The 17,596-nt window shown below is 33.6% G+C and overlaps 2 protein-coding genes and 1 long non-coding RNA gene across 4 annotated transcripts; 1 reads left to right on the top strand and 2 right to left on the bottom strand.

The window, feature by feature from the left end:
- Positions 1-967: 967 nt before the first annotated feature.
- LOC138896422 (uncharacterized) lies at positions 968-5,230 on the bottom strand. The gene is made up of 2 exons (XR_011409507.1): positions 4,862-5,230; positions 968-1,540 (listed from the first exon to the last, which is right to left on the bottom strand). It is a non-coding gene; the product is annotated as an uncharacterized lncRNA (long non-coding RNA).
- Positions 3,453-4,477, top strand: LOC104106952 (uncharacterized). The gene is made up of 2 exons (XM_009615618.4): positions 3,453-3,701; positions 3,972-4,477. The coding sequence occupies exons 1-2, from the start codon at positions 3,586-3,588 to the stop codon at positions 4,174-4,176; spliced, it is 321 nt and encodes a 106-aa protein (XP_009613913.1). The 5' UTR covers positions 3,453-3,585; the 3' UTR covers positions 4,177-4,477.
- Positions 5,231-7,829: 2,599 nt separating the features above from the next.
- On the bottom strand, positions 7,830-14,080 carry LOC104106953 (protein ALTERED PHOSPHATE STARVATION RESPONSE 1-like). 2 transcript variants are annotated; one of them, XM_009615619.3, is made up of 5 exons: positions 13,927-14,080; positions 11,727-12,983; positions 10,910-11,121; positions 10,215-10,438; positions 7,830-8,754 (listed from the first exon to the last, which is right to left on the bottom strand). In XM_009615619.3, exons 2-5 carry the CDS (start codon positions 12,859-12,861, stop codon positions 8,025-8,027), a joined length of 2,301 nt encoding a protein of 766 aa, XP_009613914.1. In that variant the 5' UTR covers positions 12,862-12,983; positions 13,927-14,080; the 3' UTR covers positions 7,830-8,024. The 2 variants fall into 2 exon arrangements, with proteins under 2 accessions (XP_009613914.1, XP_009613915.1); XM_009615620.4 differs by having other exon boundaries at positions 13,807-13,931.
- Between the last annotated feature and the right edge of the window lie 3,516 nt (positions 14,081-17,596).

Here is a 17,596-nt window from a genome sequence, read left to right as displayed (position 1 = left end):
TCATATTCGCAAGATTGGGCCTTGCGGCTTCGATTACCGGACGCTCTTCATTGCCTGCCATATCTATTGGCTGTGGTTGGATTGCGATGTCCAAATCTCTTTCTATTCTCGTTCTAGCTTCGTGTTCCCTTCTCACTCTATGTAATGTTCGTTCGATTTCTGGATCAAGAGGAATGAGGTTGTTTGCACTTCTACTCCTCTGCATTCGAGAGTAAACCCTGCGTTGACACAAACCAGGCAAACTGAAAATTAAAACTTGAAAACAAATATCTAATAAAAGCTTAACTTAGTCACGTAGCTAATTTCTAAGTCCCCGGCAACGGCGCCAAAAACTTGTTGCGACCAAACACACTCACGCAAGTATACGCGGTCGTCAAGTAATAAAGTGACTCAAAGTCGGATGTCGAACCCACGAGGACTTATGATTAACTATTAACTAAATTAGCCTATCTTAATTATCTAAACAAGAATTAAATCTAAAAATATTTTATTCCAACTAATTAAATAAGAAAAATATAAATAATAGACTTTGAACAGAGAAAGAGCAGATTTTAATGATATCAATGTAATGAAAACGATCTAGGGTTATGGGCTATCTAACAATCCTATTGTATTCTTCAATTGAATTGACCGACTAATTTATCTAGCTTATTGGTTGACAGGGTTAATATTGCTCATAAGAATCTGTCGAGTTCTTACTCGCCTATTCAAGCTAACCTAACGCCTATATGTCTATGGAGTTAGAATCAACAAGAACGCATTTATAATTCCTGTAAATCAACCCAGCAAGGTAATTAGGTATATGTCTATCCTAACCACGAATCCGTTCCCCGATGCCCGAGTTCAAGAACTTGCCCTACTCAATCCTATATGCAATATAGAATTCCCACTTTCGAGTTCAATTCTAGATTCGTAGATAATATTCAATTGGTGATCAAGCAATTAAATAATTAAGTGCAAGATTGAATAAATAAACTAATATGATAAATCAAGAAGTCAAAATCAATATCCGAATAACAATAGTCATGAAAGAACCACAACCCTAGAACGTGAAGTTTAGCTCCACATAGACATGGTAGCCAAACAACAAATCATATAAAGAAACATAAAAATTACTAAGTTTGGTGGGAGAAAGATGAAACTCGATGAATTCCGGCCTCCACAGCTTTTTCGTGGCTTTTTCCCCCTTCCCAATATGTTAGATAACCTAAAAGAGGCCTTTTTGGCTTATATATTGCGTACAAAAGTCGTGGGCCAAAGCTCTCCTATTCCTAGTCCAAATCGGCTTCAGGGATTGATGCTAAGGTGGATGCGACGCATCCACCTTGTCCTCTATTTCTCAGCTTGCATGCGATGGCGGACGCGACGCATCCAGCTTCACTTCTACTTCCCAGTTTCGCACGCGATGGCAGACGCGATGGCCCAACTTCACTGCTAAGGTTGCATGCATGATGATGTTTTTCCTAGGTTGGATGCGACGCATCCAACCCTTCTTCCTCTAGCTAAACCACCTTTTCTTCATATTTTGCACTCCGAACACCTTAAATCGTCACACATAACTTAATTAGTCATCAAACCAATAATTACACCATGTTGGGTGTTTTAAAGATTAAATAACATCAAAAAGTGGTTAAAGCATGGGCAAAGTAACATCAACACATATCGAAATATGCCAAACATCACTACCCCACACTTAAACCTTTGTTCGTCCTCGAACAAACCATCCTATAGTAGACGAAACAAAATTAAACTCTTATCATTCAAAGCACACTGCACCTATGACCGTGGTTATTTGCTACAATTAGGCTCTAGACTATGCATCAACACACTTCCCTTTTCTTATGCCCTTCTTTAAACATATTCGAACAAAGACAACATGCTCACAACAATCCTAACCTCAAAAACCGACTCAATGTCACAATGCACTCATGGCTTGAACAACCAACATCATAGAGAAGTCTAATAACGTTACCTATCCCTCGTGAAACCATGTGCCCTCACAACAAAAGCAGAGAGAGTAAAATCAATCCACACATTCGAATCTCATGCTCACAAAGAAAATCGCTCACTCTCACAAAAGAAGTCACATGCATGTAATTGGTACCATAGGCTTGCCCTTAATGTAAATCTCTACTAATGTAAGCTCGCTCGATCTAAAATCAATTAGGTGGTAAGTTCAAAATTCAAAGTTTAAGAAAATATGGTAGCAGTAAAATATTTTGATTTTTTTTCCATGGGCCAATAAGTGGTAGTACTTTTATGCTGTTAACCTCATAAATTTCACACAAAGAATATACTTTAATTTGATATGTATTAACTTAAATTGAATAGTTAATATTTGTACAAATAATTAGTTGGACTCATGTGCTCTCAAAAGCTCTCTTTTTAAACATAAACTTCTTCCCATCAAAGGATTATTTTCCCTATAAAGTAGCAGTGCAGTAGTATGAAATTTCATAATAAAGCTAAAATCGTAGATAAATTTTGCTTTGGAAAATTAAAACAGCATTAGTCATGTTTCCCCAAATCTATGTTGATCTAATAAATGACCTACGGAGTATAATGAGTAATTTGACTATAATTTAAAGCATAACTTAATCAAATAAATCTTATAATACATGTTTTATATGATTTTCTTACCAAAAATTCAAAACGACATCTATTTTATACATGAGGTAATATGAGGTAATATTAAATGTGAACCTAATTGTCGTTGTGTTAGATAACTTGACATTGCAACAAAAGAAGATTGTAAATGCTTTTAAGTTAAATGAAAATTTTATAACTCCTGCTAATTTGCACAACATGATTATGAAACAAATTCCTTTCAAACTTTAATTTTCAAAATAGGTGGGACCAATAAAATTATGATTTTTAACGACTTTAGGTGATTTAAAAATAACTTTAGTATATTTGGGAGATGAACTAGATCTAACTCTATCATACACATTTTTATGACTTCTATTTTTAGGTAATAGTGTTATTGGGCCCATGCACAACATGGGCTATCCCTTACCAGTGTATGTAAGAAAAATGAAACTATTGATCATGTCCTACCGTAGAGATTTAACTTAAGTATATGTTGTAAAATATTGTAAAGTTGATGGCTAAAAATTAAATCTGCAAGATTAATACTTTAGGTTGTGTGCTTCTATTGCTCTAAAAAGGGGGAAGTATACAAATACCCTTTCTTAGGCTACTATTTGAGGATTAACCAATATTTATTTTGTCATAAAAATTTAAATAAAAATTTTAATTTCAGAATTTTGTACCATAAAAAATTTAAGTGAAAAATTAAAATTCAGGACATATTGAATAATTTCTAAATAACAGTCTTATAGAATGGTTACTCGGTGTTATTTCTATTTATTTTTTTTAAAAAATAGCCCGGTGCATAAGATATGCCGAGTTGACATTTCTCCTTATTTATATGCACCCAAGTGTTCGGGTGCACATGTGCTTGTATTGCTCTATTATCGAAAAATATCTTATCCATTCTACCCGAAGGGATAAGAGAGCCTTATTTCCCTTTCTAAATATCATCTCTTTCTATTTTTGCATTTGTTTAGCAGAAAAGAAGGAGAAATGTTTGAACACATAACAGCAAGTGAAATAGCAGGATTTGGAGTGGGTGCTTTTCTACTTGGCGCCACTGTTTATGCTCCCAAAATTGATTCATTCATCTCTGCCTCTCAGCGTAGGTATATATGCAATATGTTTCTATCATATTACACTTGTTTTTCCTTTTTGAGTTTTCTATCATTTGCCTTTTCTTTTTGGTATGGTCTTTATCCATTAGAGAAACGATAGGAATACAATTATTATCCTTATTAAGGAATTATAGTTCATAGCTCTTTTATATTATCAAGAATCCAGCTGCTTTTGTTTATAGTCCATAGTGCGTCTTAAATCTTTTACTATAAAAAAGGGTGTAATTAAATTATATGCTGCATTTTTTTTTCTATGAGCAGCTCACTAGGGATGTGTAAAAGATGTGGAGATTTGAGACTGATAGCATGTTCAAGCTGCAAGGGATCTGGTGTCATTAAAGGAGGACCATTCAATTTCATTCAGTTGGAGAATAAATCAAAAATAGGATCCTCTTTTTGTACTAAATGTCGAGCTAGAGGACATTTTCAATGTCCCGAGTGTTCTAACAAACTCAGTCAGGCTTGATATAAAGTTATCTCCATGTGATCGATCTATAAGTTACGGGTTCTAGTCGTGGAATTAACCTTTGATACTTGTGTTAAGTTAGGCTGCTTATATTATACCCTTGGGGTACGGCCTTTTTTCGGACCCTACGTGAATGCGAGATGTTTTGTGAACCAGGCTACCCTTTAGTCTTGATATACTTTGGATTATGTAATCTTATATACGATTAGTTGTTGATGCTTCTGTAATGGAATCTGTCATATTTTGATCATTAGACAAAAGTTGTACAATCAGTTTGAATGATGGAAAGAATTTTACCTCATGTTGTATGCTTACAAGATAATTGCTGTTGAGTTTTGGAACGGTTATCTACTATGAGATGACATTACAGTTTGTCATGATAATTCTGATATTCTGAAGCCATATTAGGGATAAGGCATTGCTGCAATTACTTATTTAAGAGTTAAAGCAACTAAAACCAGCAGCTTATGATGAACAAAACATTTGGGTTTCTTGATTCATGGAAAAATTGAAGGGGAGCATTGGAGTAACGGTCAACTTATATCTGTCACGCAGAAGCGGACCAAGGATTTAAAACTTATGGGTTCAATATTCTAATTCTTTTTAAGTTACTGAGTTCAAATTAATAATTTGTGCATAATTCAATAATTTTTTAAGGCAAATACAGGGTTTGGACAAAACTTACTGTATTCAGCTGAACCCGTATCCGAAGGGCTGGCTCCGCGCCTAAGGTCACGGGTTCAAGTCTTGGAATCACCCGTTGATGCTTGCATCAGGGTAGAATGCCTACATCACACTTCCTTGCGATGCGACCCTTCCTTGGGCGTGAACGCGAAATGCTTTATGCATCAGACTGTCTTTCTTGCATCAAGGTAGGTTGCCTACGTCACACTACCTTTGGGTGCGGCTCTCTCCGGACCCTAGGTGAACGCGGGATATTTTGTGCACCAGACTATCTTTTTTGATTCATGGAAAAATTATGCAGGGATTAGAATGTAGCTTTTGTAATACAATCATTAATAATCACTGGATTATTGTATTTATCATCAGATCTGTGGTTCTCTTTATATTAGAATCTGGATGTACAGAGTATTGAATTCGACATAAAATAACGTAGAGAAACCAAACATCGGACCAATAATGCAGAGTTTTGTCTCATTAGATTATCTCCTTAATTATACATTGAATACGAACTAATGGCCAATTAACACGTCTTTGCTTAAGGAAAACAGGTATAGATCATTGATTGATTTGTCTCATTAGATTATCTGGTTACAAGTTAGTTGAGTCGTAGTTCATTGTATTAAGTTATCGAGCTGTACTCTTTGATTACTTAATACTTTGGAATAGTTATAGTCGTGGTACTATTTTGGGTTGGTTTTGGGTCTTAGATTGCAATAGTTATAATCTAAACTTCCTTTTCGACTCATTTGTTTTAGTGGAGTATGAGTTAACGGATGGTTACCCATCGTTTTATAATGCATTCTATTGTATTGTACTGTACCGTTTTATAAATACAATATTTGGATGGATTGTATTATTTGCTGTTTGGTTTGACTGTATCGTACTGTACTGTAACTAGGGGTGTTCATGGTTCGGTTTGGTTCGGTTTTTCTCTAAAAAGAAACCAAACCAACTAAGTCGGTTCTTCAAATATTGAAACCAAACCAAACCAATTAAGTCGGTTTTTTATCGATTCGGTTTTTGTCGGTTTTTCGATTTTTTCGGTTATTTATCAGGTTTTTTTCTTAAATATGAGACATACACTACCAAACACATATTCCGGAGACTACATTTTCAACGTAACACTATCAAACCAATTGCTCTTTGAGAAATCTATCATTTACCAAAATATATTGATGATAATTGAATCAACTAGCGATGAATAATTTAAGTACTCAATTAAAAATCGATTATTTTTAACATGAAATAAATTCTTGTACTTAGCAAAAGAAAATTACAATCAAACTAGAATGTAAAGGCAAAGAATTAGATTATTATAATAGCAAAAAACTAAACTAAAAATATAAACGACTAATATGTACCATAAAATTTTAGAAACTTTATATAAAAATATACATATATATATAGGTATAATAATAAATTTAAATACCTACTTCTATAGTCGGTTTGGTTCGGTTTTTTCGGTTATTTTTTTATTAAAACCAAAACCAAACCAAATTTGATCGGTTTTTAAAATTCAAAACCAAAACCAAACCAAACCTAAAAAGTATTGATTTTTTTGGTCAGTTTGGTTCGGTTTTCAATTTGGTTCGATTTTTCGGGTTTTTATGAACACCCCTAACTGTAACTGATAAGTTTACTAAAATACCCTCAATGATTTAAATATTAAAATTATCATGAATTACACATAAAATAATTTAAGAAAATCCCTTTCTACTAATTTATCACCAAATATGTCTTTAACTATCATTAGAAAAAAAATAAAGAACTATGATAAGAAAGAAACGAGAATTGGCAGAACAATGAATTTAAAGTAATTAGAATTGGAGTTAAAATCACATTAGAAGAAAAATTGAAACAAAAAGAAGGCAAAACTTATATCTTTTATGTTGGAGTTGGAAGCGGCAGAAGTTCCGGAAAAAAAGGGGACTAAGACAAAGTATGTTTATAGGTTTGAGATTTGAGTTAAAATAAAAAAAAGGTAAATGGTAAAATAGAATTATAGAGTAATAAGTTAGGATATAATTGAAAAGCAAAATAGGAAACAATCTCACCACACTAAATTGGTTTGTTTAAAAAAAAGAGACTTTTCATTGTTCCGAAATAATGGATTTAACAATACAATACAACCAATTTTAATGAAACGATCAAAACAAATATTTTTTTGAGATAACAATACAATACAATACAATGGGTAATAACCATCCAAACAAGCTGATCATATGAGTAAGTCGTGATTTTTGTACCTTTTGAGTCGGATTACGTTTTACGTTAAATCTTGTGTTCTTTATTTATCAATCTTTACATTACTACGTACATAACTAAAGAACCAAGGCCAATAGGCAAATTCTAGGAAGCACTCAAATTAACAAATAATGAGAAAGGAGGCTTGCTTTAGGAGATATCAAATACTTTTAACAAAAGATAAGGCTTAAACAAGTAATTTGTGTCAAATAGAATGGAATAAGCCGAATACTTGCTTGGCTAGTTGTCACTCTTCTTTGGCAACTCTAACTATCGAAGTGAAAGACTAAAATAAATTGAAATTCATTAATCTGATAGATTGATGAAAATCCTTGATCCAAATTTTCTTTATATGTGTGTGTGGAATTTAATAGATATTACTACTAGTCTGGACAAAAAAGTTGTTAATTTAAGCGAGTTTATAATAAGTTATTCTTTTCAACATATTGTGTGAATTCGTATATTGAAAGCACTTTGAGTGTTTTTTCTCTGGTTTGGTTAAGAAGCAAGCAAATTTAGTTGCTTATTGCTTAGCAAAAGAGTCTTGAAATTATGGTAGTTCTTTCTATCGGGAGTATGGTCCTAATTTAATTGTAAGATTGTTGGTTGCTCATTCGGTTTTATATAACTTTTTGTTTGAGTTCAAAAAAAGGAGCATTTTTAGTGCAAGATTGAAGGTTTACTTAGATATGAATGGGATTGGAACGAAACTTGAAAAGTTGGTATAGATTTAAATCTACAGCTATTTATAATAGATAAAAGAAAGCTACTTTCACTTTCTATTCCTTCTGTGTTCTGCATAATCAGAAGCTCAGATTGAATACAAATATATATTAAGGCACCTCTATATGACTTAAATTGCTCAAATATGTAATTTACATGGCATTCCTTCCTACCTAACCTAATGTTTTAACATAAAATTACGCCGCATTTTGGTTCAAATGCTGTTGTGGCTGCTTGGTATTCTCATAGTTCTTTAGCAAATCAGCATATCCATCAGCTGAAGCTACGGCAAACTCTGTCAGTGAGCTCACAGCAACTGACATTCCGGCACATAGCACTCGAATGGCAACCTCTGCCATCTTTTCTGCTGTCATTGTTTCCTCGTCATGTTGCCCAGCTTCCACAACCTCCATACTCCCAAAAGATTCCGTGCCAAAACTCTTTGACCCACCAGGAGTCCGGCGGGAATCTTCCTTTAGTTGTTGTGCATAGAGTGAGCCTACTCCTGCTGCAAAAAAATCTAGTCCTTCAAGTACTGTTGCCTCCCGGATGGAGTCCAATAATCTGGACCATTGGATGCAAATGCTGAATATTGGTGGAGCTCCCGTGGAACGAGGAGGAGACAAGGGTGATTTTGATGTGTCAGAATCTGAACGAGTACATCGTAAAAGCCAGCCTGCTAAAGCATGCAAGTATGATCGTTGAGAAACGATCCATGACTCGAAACAGGCTCTCCAGTTTCTCAGCTCCATCTCAAGGTTAGCAGCAGAACGGGCTAGCCTATGAGCCTCAGAAGGTGACATGACCGTGTACTTCCTCATGCCGGACTTCTTCGAAGGTGTTCCAGCGAGTAAGAGCTTGGCTTCATCTAGAGTATGCTTCTGCATTTGGTGGCACTCCGCCATAACCTTCCACATTCTTCCTAACCTGTTGTTGCCATCAACGGGCTATGTTGTAAGTCTTTCGTACACTAGAGCAAATACCAGTTTATGATCGATAGCAGAAGGAACCCAATTTTGATCTTCGAATTACAAATCCGATATTTTAGAAACTAATTGATAATAAGGTTTAGCTCCAAATCATAATTGTCTGAAAAAACCAAATTGAGAACTGTGGGAACATCTTTTCAATTTAAATAGAAACCAAGGGAAAAGACTCTCTGAAGCTCTAAATATGCAAGAAACTCAAGACTTTTGGAATCCATCTGGTAAATTTGATATTTAGGGAACTTTGATGTGAAAGATATCTAATAAGAATTGTAAACAACTACAGTAGCAGACATAAAAGCAACTAAAAATCAAATAGGTGGAGCTCTTTTGTTGTTGCGTTGTCTTATACTGAGAAACTGACAATAATGATCTATGATGGTAACAATTTGTTGACCGGCCATGTTGTATGGGGCTGAGTGTTGGGCAACCAAGAATTCCCATACCCAGAAGATGAAAGTGGCAGAAATGAGGATGTTGAGATGGATGTGCGGGCACATTAGGCTGGATAAGATTAGGAATGTAGATATTCGGGAGAAGGTGGGCGTGGCTCCCATGGACGACAAGATGCGGGAAGCGAGGCTTAGATGGTTCGGGCACGTGTGGAGGAGAAGCATAGATGCCCCGGTTAGGAGGTGTGAGACGTTAGCATTGGCAGGTACGAGGAGAGGTAGAGGACGACCTAAGAAGTATTGGGGTGAGGTGTGATCAGGCAAGACATGGCGCGACTTCAGATCTCCGAGGACATGGCTCTGGATAGGAAGGGGTGGAGGTCGAGCATTAGAGTTGTTCCGGTGGGGGGGGGGGGTGGCCTGGCCTCTTGTTGTTTCGCTGTGGGTTGTTAGTGGTTTATGTAGTTTCCTCACTATTTTTTATGGTAGTATTGTTGTTTATAGTTATTGCTTTTACATCTATTTTTCTACTTCTTACGATGCTGTTAATATTTTTCATCTTCTATTGTTGTCAATGACCTATTGTCTATTATTTATTTTTCTTCTTCTTGAGCCAAGGGTCTTTCGGAAACAGCCTCTCTACCCCTCTGGGGGTAGGGGTAAGGTCTGCATATACTCTACCCTCCCCAGACCCCACTTGTGTGATTATACTGGGTTGTTGTTGTTGTTGATGGTAACAATTTGTTGAACAATGTAAACTGTCTTTAGAAGCTCCATAAGTTTCTTTATTTTTTTCTTTGATAAGTCTATTACCTAATTCTTGCATTAAAGAACCTTTTCAAGTTTTTCCAAATAAAAATCTTTTTGTAACATATATATAATATACATACGTGCATATGCATGTACATATGGTGCCAGCTTTAACAACAAAATAATCGTAGCATTGGAATGAGTTGACAAGTATAGATATAGCTGAAGAACCTTAGTAACAGGGATATCAGATACATACCCTTGCACTAATTCTAAGAGCTGAGGCTGCAATTCTTCATCCCTTAAAGTTTCAATCCTTCTTGAAATAGATTCAACAGAGTGGATTGAGACCTTTATCTGAGTATCCAGATTCCTAATGGCTGTTCTTGTTTTATCCAAAGACGACGGATCTGCTCCATTGACATCTTGATTTCTGAGTTGTGCCAGCTTTTTCTCATACGCTAGCCGGACACGCTCACCTGCCTGTTGGACATTACAACAGTAAATGACTGATCCCCACAATTAACATCTTAGGTTAACAGGACAATGTTACTTAAGAAAAACATGTTTGGGAGGTCAGATAAACTAACATGTTAAAAGAAATTTTAAACCAAAATTTCGTTTAAGTGATCATACATGCATGTCTTGCATTTTCCTGTTATTTCTGGAATGAACACTGATAATTATTCTCCTTGCAAAAGGGTATATTTGAATTCACTTTCTTTCCAACAGGTTGAAGTAAAGGTAATTCATGCACCCATTCACTTCATTCATACATGCATTTCTTGTGGTTCCTGTTATTTCTAGAATGAACAACGATAATTATTCTTCTTGCTCAGGAGTCATATTTGAATTCTTCTCTTTCTAACAGGTTAAGAGACTCATCCTATTTTTAAACAGAAACTAGTTGAAAGTGATTTATATCTTTAATTTTTTTTAGCAGCAAAAGCATACCCTGACTTCATCATATAGTTTTTTCTCCCAAGCATATAATCTGTCCAAGGTTGATTGATGACTGCTTGAGAACATGTTGGATTCATCAGACACATCACTACTGCTCTGATAACCCTCATCTCTTAAAGTTGAAGGATCAATCAAAAATCTTGACGAGGATGATCTTGATGACCCTGAGCGAAATAGAGCTACAGGATTCAACATTTTCATGGCTGCAAACAAAATTATGCTGATTAGCATTCAAACGTCAATACTTCATAACTTTGACCAAAAAATATGTAGTAGTCCTTTGAAGGAGGAATCTAGAGGTGTTAGGATTAATTGACGACAATCAGAAATAATAAGCATGAGCTTAATTCTTCTAAAAGGAAAAACAGGCACCGCTTCTGAAGAACATTGAGCTTCAAAGTGAAAGAAAATTCTTCCTTTTAGATTGTTCATGCATAAAGAAACTCAGTGTCTTCTCTTACAATGCAATGGTAATACTGTTCTGTTGAATTTTGCACATTTCTCCTGAAATATATCAGTTAGTTTTGGCAAGAGACCTCAAAGAAAATCCAGATCTAGAAGCCATAAAACTAGCCTTTTCATGCTACTTGGAACATGCAGGGACATAACTCTTTGAAAATTAAACATGCTACAATAATATGACTGTTGTTTCACTGCATTGATATATTTTGTCATATGTGGCACCACGCCATCAATAAATAATCTTTCTTCATACATCCTCCTCATTGTCCTATTTGACTTACGGTGCACAGTCACGACGAATAAGAAAATCGGATAAATGCTGTAAACATTTTATGAAAAACCTTACGTGACAGGTCATTCGATTGCAATGAGTACTGAGCTCTGATAGCCTCTAACACAGCTGACACCTCTTTAGCAGAACTACAAGCAATCATAAACTGACTTTCAAGTTCCTTAATAACTTCTGACATGCTTGTAGGCCTTCTATTAACATAAACAGTAAATCCAGGTGTTTCCTCTTTTGCTTCAGGATCGGCAACTGCTGTCTCTTTATTGCTGAGTTGGCCTACATTCTGTGCCTTTGCGACTGTTGTGGTTTGGTTGGGTTTAGATAGTAAATCATGAATATGGGGAACATTTTCGTGTTCATCATCCATTTCTTCCTCATCGCTATCATCATCATCATCGTCGTCGACATCTTCCACCACAACTTCATCTTTATCAAAATTGTGACGGATTTTGGTCCTCTCCTCTTTCACATCCTCTCCATGATCGGTCTCTTCTACCTCCGTTTCCTCTTCTAATTCAGGAATTCCTTCTTGCTCTCTAACTAGCCTTAGCCCATCATTGTCATTGTCGAGAATTGTCTGCTCAATACTGTTTCTCATAGGATAACCATAATAATCTAATGAAGAAAATGGGTTCCAGAAAAAATCCCATTGTGATGTTTGTGGCGAAGGGGGAGGAAAGTTAGGTCTATTGTTGGGGGAATGCTGAAAAAACGAAGAGTTCATTGGTGAGGATTGCATAGAAAAGAAACTATCCATCCCATATTGATGAACTGGGGAGTAAGCCTGAATTCTGACTGTTTCGGGTGACTGAGGTCTTTCTTCAACAGAAACAGCAGGGTTCCCACCTGACCTAAGATAATTTATTTTTATAGAGGATTTGGTTTTGGGTTCAGACTTCAACGGTGTTATGGAAAAGGATTTTGGTTCTATGGAGATGAAACCTGGACTTACTTTCTTAATAGGAGTAAAGGGTGGTGGAGTTTTAAACGAATCCAATAAAAACTCGCGAGGCTCATCGACGTCAACATAATCTTTAAGGGCTGCAGAAATTCTTTCCATGGCAAGAACATAAGCCATATGTCCAGAAGCAAATCGCAATCTCTGTTCCACTGCTTGTTTAATGAACTTCTTTCGATCTTTACAAAGTTGAACGGCCTCTTCATCATCCAACTTGGATGAAGAACATCCCATTTCTCTCAAATTTAGATTTATCTCTCTCTATTACTCTAAGAATTCTTCAGGCTTGAATCAAAAGACGAAAGTAGATCAAGTCGTCTTAATATGGTCACCAGGTTCATATGGAAACCAGCAAACTGTTCAAAATGAGAAAGTGATTTTCAGAAAGCTTCATTCTCAGAGAGAATCATAAGATATATAACCAACAAGAAAAGAAACAAAACAGCAAACTATTCTATGCATATATTATTGGAAATAATGTTAGATTTAGGTTCTTTGCCTTGTTTATAAGCCATTCGAAAAGAGAAAACTTGAACACACTTGTCAATATCTGGTTTACAGGAATTGAAATGCTTTCTCCCCAAGTGATCAAAAATCATTTCAAGTAGTGTTGAACCTAAGAATTTTTTTCCAAATAAGTATTAACTGTTACTATGATTAGAGCTTAAGAGAAAACAGATTGTAACTCAATGTAGCAATTTTACCTTACTTTTCTGTTTGAAAAGGCAATTATAATTATCAGTAGATCATTCACGAAAAATAAGAGCAAATTTAGCAAATAATTTGTGCTTACTACTCAATAAGCCGGTAAAGCTGATTAAGCAACAAAAGAAAACTCAAGATTAAATAATGAAAATCCTCTAGAGAAGCTTGTAATACTAACCACACTTTACCAATAAATTGTAAGAGCTAAATATTATGTTTGCAATGCACCCTTTAGGCATCAAAATTGAGATAAAACATAAAAGGTCATAAGCAAAAATAGCAATTGGTTTCAGTATATTCAGCTAATAAATTACACACACAAAAAAAGGATCCATTTTAATATTTCCAGGTTAATTAGCTGCAACAGTCAGCAACAAACAATACCCCAGAAATGTTCGCATTTCCTAAAATCAAACATGAACAGAAAAAAGCTACTAAAATCCGCAAAAAAGAAGGAAAAAAAACGAAGCTCACACGAAAAAACTGGACTTGCTTTCAGGTTTTCTTCATTTCCTGAAATATCCTTCTACCAAACAAATAAACTGAATATAATAGAAGACAAAAACGGAAATTGTAGTGATATTAAGGCCGTACCTGGTAAAATTGAAGATGAGAATAATGTGAAGTAAAATTAAGATACAGATGAACCCAACTGGAGTTTGATCAGTGGGAAGTGTGTGACTGTGTGAGAGAGAAAGAGATAGAGAGACGTTGAGAGAGAGAAAGCAACGGTCAAAACAGATTTAAAGAGAAGAAAAGCAAAGCCCATAAAAGAAGAACAAAAAGCAAAGAATATGGTGAGGTTTGCGAATACGACGCTTTTTAACTTTCTACCCTTCATGTTCTGTTTATTTACGGAAGTGCCACTCCCTTATCTTACTATTCATATGATTTTTGACACTTTGTGTTTTTACTTCTTTATTCGGGTCATAATATCTGTATGATTTGCTGTGTGATATGACCTCTGTTCTAACTTTCCTTCAATTTTATTTTAGGGTTTTTTGAAATGTTTTATAAAATAAATATGTGTATAGAACTATAGATCATTGTAGTTTGAGGAGCTAGAATTTAGGTTATTTGGGTGGAACTCACCTGTTTTGATCGAACCTTTATTTGTCGTAAAAAAAATTCAATGAATACATAAAAATATTAATTTAGAATTTATTAACTTAATTTGAACTCGTAAGTCGCTTCGCATTTGTTCATATATTAGTTTGTTAGAAGAAATGTTTTGGCCCAAACATCTCTTATTACTTGTTTGGATGGTTGTTATATATCGATTCATAATGTATCATATCGTATCGTATCGTATTGTATTATACTGTATCATTTGATATATATAATGTTTGGATAGATTGTAATGTTTGTTGTTGTTTTATGATGTCATGCACCAACAATATGAAAAAAAAACTTGCAATATTACAATGAAAGCGAGATACGAGGCGAATTTATTATATAAAAATATATGGTAAAGAATAAATAGGATTATTTAATAATATGAAAAGGCAAGATGAAAAATAAGGTAAACGCGACCACATCAAATCGGTCGTTACATAAAGTGACACTTTTCTTTGTTACGTAACGACGAATTTAAAGATACGATACAATAAAATTTAAATAAAAGTTAAAATAAATATTATATTTAAAATAACAATACGATACGATACAATAATTAACAGCCATCCAAACAAGTTATAAGTGGTATTTTTATCATTTGGTGGAGAGGAGGGAAGGGTTAGTTGTGTAAATACTAAATACTAAAGGCTCTCCAATCTGCTTTTATTAAGTTTTCAAAAATGATGTTACTATATAAACTTTTTGGTTAAGTATAACAATTGTTTTTCTATAAACGAAGGGACAAAGAAACAAGGGAAAAAGTTGTTAACGACTTTAAGACTTTATGCCAAAATTTTCCTCTTTTTTTCTAAAATAATTTCCCATTGGAAAATTCATAGTGGGTGAAGAACAAGCCAAAAGAAGAAAATTTGCCAGCCATATTTACATCAAATCACGTTAATTTACTGAATTCACGTGATGAATGTATATCAATATACATATTAATTAACTACAGTTAATTTAGTGATACAAATATTTGTAAATGATACCATTTATGTATTTATTAATTTAAATTTTAGTGTAAACCTCATACGAGAATCTTTTTCTCTTTTAAATATAACTATTTTGGTGATTTATTTTAATTGTAAAAACTTTCTATATCCAGAATAGAGGAATCATATTCCTGTGTTGTTGACATAAAAGAAAGATGTTCTTCCTACATTCCTTTAGTACACAGGTGGTGGTCTTGCAAACTCCTTTATACTCCTTTTTTATAGTATGAACTAAACTTCCAATTTTTAAAAGTTTTCATTTGGTATTAGCAACAAATTTTTTCTTTTTTTTTTATTTGGTTGGATTCTTAATGCATGTGATATGTTTTGTAGTAATTGCAATTTCTTTTAATGTGTTCTCATTTTCCCTTAATGTTTATTTAATTTTCGATATCATGAATATAGTAATATTTCTCGGACGCCAATTTCTCTTCTTAATAAAGTGCCAAAACTCTTTATTTTGTTTTTTTTATTTAAATAGATATAGTTAGATGAGTATTTAGACCAATAAGTATGGAATAGAATTGAAATCATACTCTTTTTACCACGGTTTACATATATTAATCATCCTAAATACTTAACATAGAAAGATGATAGCACAATGAAAAAGTTAATTATATCTCTTTAGTTCTACATTTTGTATATAAAACTAATCTCTTAACTACTACTATTATTTTTGAAAAATAGTCATATTTATTCCATTGTAAATACTCTAGTTGCACATTTAGTGGGCGTTGGGACATAAGTACCGTAAAATTTTAGAAAAAAGTAAAATATTTTTTCAAGTGAAAATTAGAGTTGTGTTTGGACATGAATATAATTTTGGATTGTTTTTTAATTTTTGTAAGAAATTTTGAAAAATACCTTTTTGGACTTTTTTAAATTTTAAAAAAATTTTAAAATTTATTTTCAAGTGAAAATTAAAAATTTCACGACCAAACACTTACTTCGGAAAAAATAAAAAATAAAAAAAATCTTTTTTATAGCCAAGCGAGTCCTTAATTATTTTTGCATTCAGTTTGACATACGGTCAAATCTCAATAATAAAAGAGAAACGTGGAAACACACTAATACACTCGATTAATTTATCAAACCCAACCCTTACCATAACCCATTACCCATATAATATTCAAAATTAATATTTTAAATTTTCTCTTTAATCGAATGAAAATCACTTTGAAAGTTAATGGGAACATTATCATAGCTAACTATATAAAGAAAGAAAACATTTTGGGAAAAAAACAAAAAAGTGAGTAGGCTAATAAAGCAAAAGAGATAAAGCGAATACAGATGCCTCGTAACATGTTGAGATGGAAATGCCACTGTTTCTTGTACAAATTTCAAAAATGCCATTGTCTTAAGCTGATGATTAATTTTGAAATTTAATAATCATCATTAAGTTCTAAATTATATACGTTATATAATAATTTCCATTTTGACGAAGATTATATGGGACAAAACAAGTAATTATGGAAAACAAGTCGTTCAATTTCTCCACTAACTCATGTTCCAAGAAAATTGTCTCTTAATTCTACCATTGTGGATTTGTTATTTATTATTTTCGGTTTGAAGTATACTTTCAATTTTTTATTTTTTCTTTAAACATATCAATTAATTAACATGATTAATATGGAATTCATATGAGAGGACGACTTAATTTTTCCAGATCAAGATCACTTCCACACCTTTTAATAGTAAGGAAATATAGAGAAAATCTCCCCAATTTTGTTAATTTAAAGGTCACGTCGACTTTGGAATCCATTTGCTTTCATGTTTATCTTTACTTTTTTTATTGTCCGGACATTTACGTACAAACCCATTTTAAGAAAAAAGAAAAAGAAACTCTAAACACAAAGAAGAAGAAAACTGTTGTAAAGAAGAAAAGAAACGTGTATGTATCTGAATTTATCCAGAAATTGGTAATAGTTAAACTTTTCGGAACAAATTCAATAGATGACGCAAAGCTGGGTGCCACATGAAAATTTTACTTGAAAGTTATAGGGGCAACTTATATATTTGGCCGATCGGCCTAAAATAAGTATGTCTACAAGTCATATATACAAAACATATACACTGATTTTGTATAAGATATGCATATTACACACTAATATATAAAAATTATATATTTTTTCAGCTATTATTTTTTAGAACTATTA

The sequence above is a fragment of the Nicotiana tomentosiformis genome, chromosome 7, assembly GCF_000390325.3.
Source record: "Nicotiana tomentosiformis chromosome 7, ASM39032v3, whole genome shotgun sequence".
NCBI classification, from domain to species: domain Eukaryota; kingdom Viridiplantae; phylum Streptophyta; class Magnoliopsida; order Solanales; family Solanaceae; genus Nicotiana; species Nicotiana tomentosiformis.
Note: the sequence above shows the minus strand (reverse complement) of the source record. Positions and strands in the feature narration are given on the sequence as shown.

Excerpts from the sequence above, each read along its gene's own strand:
- LOC104106952 (XM_009615618.4), top strand. The coding sequence starts at position 3,586 with ATGTTTGAACACATAACAGCAAGTGAAATAGCAGGATTTGGAGTGGGT. Across the intron at positions 3,702-3,971 it reads ATCTCTGCCTCTCAGCGTAG|CTCACTAGGGATGTGTAAAA; the intron begins GTATATATGCAA and ends TTCTATGAGCAG.
- LOC104106953 (XM_009615619.3), bottom strand. The coding sequence starts at position 12,861 with ATGGGATGTTCTTCATCCAAGTTGGATGATGAAGAGGCCGTTCAACTT. Across the intron at positions 11,122-11,726 it reads GCAATCGAATGACCTGTCAC|CCATGAAAATGTTGAATCCT; the intron begins GTAAGGTTTTTC and ends TTTTGTTTGCAG. Across the intron at positions 8,755-10,214 it reads CTCTTAGAATTAGTGCAAGG|GTTAGGAAGAATGTGGAAGG; the intron begins GTATGTATCTGA and ends TGGCAACAACAG.